The sequence below is a fragment of the Alosa alosa genome, chromosome 20 (assembly GCF_017589495.1).
Source record: "Alosa alosa isolate M-15738 ecotype Scorff River chromosome 20, AALO_Geno_1.1, whole genome shotgun sequence".
NCBI classification, from domain to species: Eukaryota; Metazoa; Chordata; class Actinopteri; order Clupeiformes; family Clupeidae; genus Alosa; species Alosa alosa.
In genome coordinates this window covers 6,856,507-6,864,006 of record NC_063208.1, presented here as the reverse complement: position 1 = coordinate 6,864,006, position 7,500 = coordinate 6,856,507, and the positions used below count along the sequence as shown (strand labels likewise).

Here is a 7,500-nt window from a genome sequence, read left to right as displayed (position 1 = left end):
CTCTCCGGCAGGCGTGAGTGCGGAGCTCTTAGCCGCGGCGGCCGCGGTGAGCAGCAGCAGCAGCAGCAGCAGCGGCGGTGGCGTCGCCCTCGGTGCCGTCGGCACGGGCAGCACGGCCGGCACCAACGGCAACGGCAACGGCGGCGGGAGCAGCAGCGGCGGCAGCAGCAGCAACGGGAGTGTGGAGGAGGCGGAGATGGGAGGAGGAGGAGGAGGAGGAGGAGGCGGCTGGGAGCGCGAGCCCGAGGAGTGGGAGCAGGAGCTCCAGCACGAGCTGCTCCTCATCCAGCGGCAGCAGTACATCCAGAAGCAGCTGCTCATCTCAGAGTTCCACAAGCAGCACCAGAACCTGCTGAGGCAGCACCAGGCCCAGCTACAGGAGCACATCAAGGTAGGAGCAGAGGGGAGCAGAACAGAGCAGAACGGAGAAGAACAGAGCAGAACAGAGCGAAACAGAACAGAGAAGAGCAGAACAGAACAGAGCAGAGCACAGAGCAGAACAGAACAGAACAGAACAGAGCAGAACAGAGCAGAACAGAGCAGAACAGAACAGAACAGAGCGGTGCAGAACAGAACAGAGCAGAACAGAGCGGTGCAGAACAGAGCAGAACGGAGAAGAACAGAGCAGAACAGAGCGAAACAGAACAGAGAAGAACAGAACAGAACAGAGCAGAACAGAACAGAACAGAGCGGTGCAGAACAGAACAGAGCAGAACAGAGCAGAACAGAGCAGAACAGAGAAGAGAAGAGCAGCAGTCAGTCGGTATAGGGAGCACGTGCACACAGAGAACACCGATCTCTCAGTCTGGTCTGCGGGCCCTTGTTTTGAATGCTAGGCAAAGTGCACAGTCAGTCTATGAGCAAAGGTCTCGTGCATAAACTGACGGCGGGCATCATGTGGTGAGAGACAGCTTTCAGCTGACCCACCAATGTTAGTGCATAGGATCTTTCTTAGCGTCATGGTATTAGATTTGCAAATAGATGTGTGGTTATTCAGCAAGCTTTAGTTAGCCTTTAGACTTTTGCACTTTCTCCAGCATTTAAAGTTTAATTAGGGCCCTGCAAGTTAAACAGGCAAATCAGAACGGTTCCACTTTACCTGGATGACTTCCTATAGACTATTTACAAATGATCATATGAAGCAAGCTAGCTGTTGAAACTGTTTATGGTTAGTTAGGGTTGGGTCAATTATTTTTCTCAGTCGTTTTTAAAGCATTTCTCGAATCATCATTAACATGTGAAAACTAACAATTAGTGCATTTCTCAAAACAATTAGTGCAAACTGCACCGCATAGTGGATTACCTGCAAAAGCACATATCTTGCTCAAAATGCTTTGTTTATGTCTTAAAAGCAAATATTTATACCAATGAAACTGTCAGTGCAATCAAAATTACAAGTTCCTACGCCATTGTTTATGTCAAGACAAGTTTTGCATTGTTGTAAATATGTCAGTTTACTCTGTAGGTATTTCCTAATGAACAAATGTGCAAGGGATCACTATTTGTGGCATACAGTAGCATTTCCAAACTACAAAGTTACACAATTGTGTGTGTAGGGGGTCGATTGCAAAAGAGTTCAAAGTTTCAAAGTTATTACTGTTGACAGACACAGTGACAGTATAAAGAAAACAAAGGCTTTTACAGCATTGTGCAAATAGAAAATGACCAATATACAGTAAAATACCCCTTGGTCAGAGCTGCACACCACTGTACATCTTTCTATACATCCTGACGTTCCTGTCTGTCAGGTCACATATATATGCTAGACAGACTATGACAGCTACGTAGTTATGGCAGCTATAGTTCAACACCTTTGCATGTAATGACACAAGCGATGAAATAATTTGTTTTATGGGGTAGGACCAGAGCCATAGAGAGATAGCCTCTCTAAGGCTCTGGGTAGGAATATTCAGCATGGAACCAGTACAGAGCATTTTGTGACCCACAGTGCACCAACATGACATTAGCAATTGGAAATTTAAATACAGCAGACATTTCTACTAAATCAGTAGCATGGATGCTGTACTAAAGCATTGCTGTTTGTTCACGATGAGGAGAATCTGCTTAAATGATGTACACAAGGGATGAGATGATTTGGAGTTTATGGAGTTTTTTTGTTTGAGACTTTCAATTCTGATCTGAGAATTGCACCAAAGCAACTGAGAGAGAACTGCAATACTGGCCATGTTTCCTAAACATAGCACTGCGACAACACATCTATACAACTGTATCTAGATATCAACATATATCTAAAGGCCTTATGAAACAGTGTGATATGGTATGACTTTTATCATCAGAGTACACAATACTCACTCTCAGAGCAAACAAAACATGGGAAAGATGTGCAATCAAATAATAAGGAATATGTTTCCCAATTGCTTGTAACAATGGTTATTGCACAACATCACTTCTGGAAGTCCCCCCCAGTGTTGCATAATCAGTGTCCATAAGTCAGTTTGCCTGTAACAAATGACTAAAGAACAAGTGCATTATTGAATGAACAAATTCCTTCCATAGACGGGTGGGTGGATGAGAGATTGAACGTATAAATCAAACAGTGAGTGCATAAATGAATCATTCAGTCCATCAGACTGCCAGCCAAGACGAGCAGACGCATGGTGTATTTCAGAACAAATCCTTAATGTCACTCCGTTGGGTCATGAATAAATGAAAGGGTGAATGAATGATTAAACAAATCAATATATGAAGTGAACCCACTGTTCGCAAGCAATATGGCTGGTTAGTCAGTATGACAGCTTCAATAAGCAGACCATGACTAACAAATTGCATTTAGCATGGCTTGCTAATGATTGGTAGAGCAGAATAAATCTATAATGACAGTAAGCAGAGTTACGTGAATATGTTTGTTCCAAATTTAGACATTTTCCTGTTCTTTCTCACAATTATTTTTGTCTCTCTTTTTTCCTACCACCCCCTACTATCTATCTCCATCTTTCTCCCACTGCCCCCACAATTTGTCTCTTTCCCTCCCCCTATCATTTTCTCTCTCTTCTTCTCTTTCCCCCTATCTATCTCTCTTTCCTTCCCCCTATCTTTCTATCTATCTCTTCTCCCTATCTTTCTCTCTATCTTTCTCTCTTTCCTTCCCCCTATCTCTCTCTCTATCTTTTCTTGTCTATTCACTTGGTATCTTCTGTCTATTTTCACTTCCACTGTGTGTCAATTTGTTCTCCTGTGTCACATTCTCTCTCTCTCTTTCTCACTCACTTCACCTCTCTTATTGTCTCACTCATTCCCTCTTCTCCTCCCTCTTCTCCCTCTTTCTCTCTCCCCCCTCCACCTCTCTCCTTCTCCTCCCTCTTCTCCCTCCATCTCTCTCCCTCCATCCCTCCATCTCTCTCCCTCCCTCCTTCTCTCCCTCCCTCTCCTCCCTCCATCTATCCATCTCTCTCCCTCCCTCTCCTCCCTCCATCTCTCTCCCTCCATCCCTTCTTCTCTCCCTCTCCCTCTCCTCCCTCCATCCCTCTCTCTCTCCCTCTCTCCCTCCCTCTCCTCCCTCCATCTCTCTCCCTCTCTCTCTCCCTTCTCCCCCCCTCCCTCCATCCCTCCTTCTCTCCCTCTCTCCCTCCCTCTCCTCCCTCCATCCCTCTCTCTCTCTCTCCCTCTCTCCCTCTCCTCCCTCCATCTCTCCCTCCCTCTCTCTCTCCTTCTCTCCCCCCTCCTCCCTCCATCCCTCATATTCTCTCCTCTCTCCCTCCTCCCTCCTCCTCCATTTTCTCTCCTCTCTCTCTCCTCTCCCCCTCCCTCCATCCCTCCTTCTCTCCCTCTCTCCCTCCCTCTCCTCCCTCCATCCCTCTGTCTCTCTCTCCATCCCTCCTTCCCTCCCTCTCTCCCTCCCTCTCCTCTCTCCATCCCTCCATCTCCTTCTCTCCCTCTCTCTCCTCCCTCCATCCCTCCTTCTCTCCTCTCTCTCCTCCCTCCATCTCTCTCCCCCTCCTCCCTCCATCCCTCCTTCTCTCCCTCTCTCCCTCCCTCTCCTCCCTTCATCCCTCCATCTCTCAGCTGCGGCAGGAACAATTTCAGCCAGGAGTTGCTAGTGGGAGTTGGCGGGGAGGCCGGGGAGGAGGAGGAAGGGGAGGAGAGGCTGGAGGAGGGCAAAGCAGGGCTCCAGATGATGGAGCAGCAGCACCAGCACCAACAGCACCATCAGCACCAACACCACCAACAGCAGCAGCAGCATCTCCTCCATCAGCACAGGAAGAAGGAGCGCAGCAGAGAGAGTATGAACTCCACCACCCATGGTTTTTACTTTTTATATTTTTATGTCTCTATCTATATCTATCTATCTCTCTCTCTACACACACACACACAAACACACACACACACACACACACACACACACACACATATACATACATGCAATGTCCCCAAGAGAATAGGAGCTCATCTCCCGAAATCTTTTAGATATATCTATGTAATAAAAAAAGAGAGATGATTTGGAATGACCAACAGTGCACCGCATCTCTTAATGAAGCAAAACATGCAGCACCTAAGGACGCTGAATACAGTGTAGGTGTGAACACATGTAGGACCTAAGGACGCTGAATATAGTGTAGGTGTGAAAAAAAGCCTCTCGGTATTCAGTGCTAAGCGTCTAATTGGCTAAGTTGTTGAAGCCGACCTGAGGAGTGACGTCCTGTTGCTCATTACCGACAGGACGGAGTGGAAACACTCGAGGATTTGCACTCCATGGGGTTGCTCTTTGCCACGTACGTGAGGTAGCCTTTTATAGGTCTAAATGGGCCTAAATCCCACACAGAAGAAATCTATCTATCTATCTATCTATCTATCTATCTATCTATCTATCTATCTATCTAACAAACGAGTGTAATTCAGTTCTAATGAGGAAAATGGCTACATGTACTGTAGAGTAGCGCACCACGTGTCAACTCGTGAAGCAGCTATTAGCCCAAATTCATAAAACAGAAATAGTATCCCAGCAACGTGTTGACCAGGACATCACATGACATGCAGCCTCATAAACAAGTATTTAAATATAGAACATAGCAGGTAAATTATAGAGCACTGTGAACTGGAGCCAAATACTCCCAGCACTATGATACAACAGCAGCCACTCGAGGACAGACATTGTCATATGTTGTTGTTGTTTTGAATGTGTGTGTGTGTGTGTGTGTGTGTGTGTCTGTGTGTATGTGTGTGCATGTGTGTGTGTGAGTGAAAGACTTTAGGTGACAGGTGGCAACATTATTTTTTTGCACTGCACTTTTAATATAGTTCCACAAGGTGGTGGTATTTTGCCATTTCAACACTGCCACGGCACAAGTTGGGAATGTTGAATTTAGTCGCCAGTGTGTTTTTACGGTAATGCATCTTTAGCATGTAGGTAAAACTTTCAAATGACTAAATGGAACACCATTCGCTGCATTTAAAATCGCCTCATTTACCGGTTACTTTTAATTATCAGATTTATTTTTGATTAAGATGTACAGCCCTTGGTCAGACATTCTCAGATTATGACTTCGCTGCAGTAATCATTAAATCATACAGAGAAAATCGTACATAAGAATAAACAAACAATAAACAATCTCTCTCTACCCCCCCTTAGTAAAGCAGCGGTGACTCTGGACACCCCTGTGCTGTTTTAGTTCTCTTTAAAGATACAGTCTCGTAAAAGTGAACAAAGGCCTCACTTCCTCTTCCAGGTGCCATGGCCAGCACGGAGGTCAGACAGAAACTTCACGACTTCCTGTTGAACAAATCGGCGAAGGAACTCTCGCCCAACGGCACTGGTCACCCCTCCGCCCACCGACCCAAGATCTGGTACATGTACGTTTCGCAAACCTCACACACACACACACACACACACACACACACACACACACACACACACACACACACACATAGATGTATATTTACGCAACCCTTAAAAACTGCAGAAACACCACACTGTTGCTTACAGTTTTTTTTTTCAGTGATAAGCAATTTGCAGAAGTTCTGTAGCAATGCTGTGAATTACACTTCTACCGTGCATAAGTAGGCAACATTCCTAAATGCATCTCTACCCATAGTTAAATGTTTGTGCATGTGCATGCATATATATATACACTCCTAAATGCAGCAGTCCCCATAGCTAAACGTGTGTGCACACAAATGTACATTCCAAAATTCAACGGTCCCCATAGTTAAAAATGTGCACACGTGTCAACTGTACATTTTGTATCCTTCGATGACTGAATCTGAGTTGAAATGTCCAGGGATATTCCAACTCATGGAACGTCTCTCGGCCAATCAGAAACAAATAAATAGTTCCATAGAACCCAATTGTTGTATAATGCAATTTTTAGCACAGCCCCCTGTGACATCATCCATAATGTAAATCTCACACTGCAAAAAATGAATTCTAACCAAGTGTTATTGATCTTATATTAAGATTAAAAAATCTATTTGGTATTGTTTTTAGTATGAAAAGACTTACCTAGCACCCTCTCAAAAGATCATTTTGACTTAATTTAAGAAGACTTTAACTTATTTTAAGGAGTCTTATCAAGACATTGCTCAACGCACTGGCAGACAAATTTGCTTGTCTTCAAGATGAGATGTCTTAAAATAAGTCAATTTTTTTTTTAATTAAGTCAAATGATTTCACAAAAAAGCGCTAGGTAAGTCTCTTTATACTGAAAACAATACCAACTAGTTTTTTTTTATCTTGATATAAGATTAATAACACTTGGTTAGATTTTGTTAGATAAGCAGTTTTTGCAGTGCATCCATAATGTAAGCCCTGAAAGAAAAGAACCCCCCCCCCCCCCTGAAAAAATACAAGGAGACCATGCAGGTTGGCTTTGGGGGAATTATGGTGGCAGAAATTGATGACTGAATGTTTTTATGGAAACACTATGAACTACTTTACTACAGAGCTCTCATACAGTCCAGAAGGCTTCAGCCTTCCAGCACCCATAGTTAAAAGAGTGAATGTATGTCATCTGTACATTTTTAAATCTCATCCATAATGTAAGTCCTAAGAGAAAGGAAACCCTCTTTGACAAGCACATTGAGACCGTGCAAGGAGGAGGGGGGGCAGTTGTGGTGTGTGTGTGTGTGTGTGTGATGTGTGTGTGTGTGTGTTGTGTGTATGTGTGTCAGGTTGTTGTGGTGTGTGTGTGTGTGTGTGTGTGTTGTGTGTGCCCTTGTGTCGGGGGTGTGTGTGTCTGTGTGTGTGTGTGTGTGTGTGTGTGTGTGTGGGGTTGGCGTGTGTGTGTGTGTGTTGTGTGTATATGTGCCGGGGGTTGTTGTCGTGTGTGTGTGTGTGTGTGTGTGTGTGTGTGTGTGTGTGTATGTGTGTCAAGGGGCTGTGGTAAGTGTGTGTGTGTGTGTGTGTGTGTGTGTGTGTGTGTGTGTGTGTGTGTGTGTGTGTGTGTGTGTCGGGGGCTTGTGGTGTGTGTGGGGGTAAAGAATTGATGTCTGAAAGCCCCCGTTGTTTCCTGCAGGCCCACCCAGCACTTGTCAGTGGACCAGAGC

The 7,500-nt window shown here is 45.0% G+C and overlaps 1 protein-coding gene across 1 annotated transcript in view; it reads left to right on the top strand.

Annotated features, from left to right (window-relative positions):
- Positions 1-7,500, top strand: part of LOC125285622 (histone deacetylase 9-B) — a 43,492-nt gene that overhangs the window by 7,591 nt on the left and 28,401 nt on the right. Inside the window, exons 2-6 of the mRNA XM_048230152.1 lie at positions 12-487; positions 837-841; positions 4,024-4,262; positions 5,685-5,808; positions 7,470-7,500. The exon at positions 7,470-7,500 is cut by the window's right edge and continues 91 nt beyond it. Of these exons, the coding sequence (XP_048086109.1) occupies positions 12-487; positions 837-841; positions 4,024-4,262; positions 5,685-5,808; positions 7,470-7,500 (875 nt within the window). The remainder of the gene's footprint in view (positions 1-11; positions 488-836; positions 842-4,023; positions 4,263-5,684; positions 5,809-7,469) is intronic.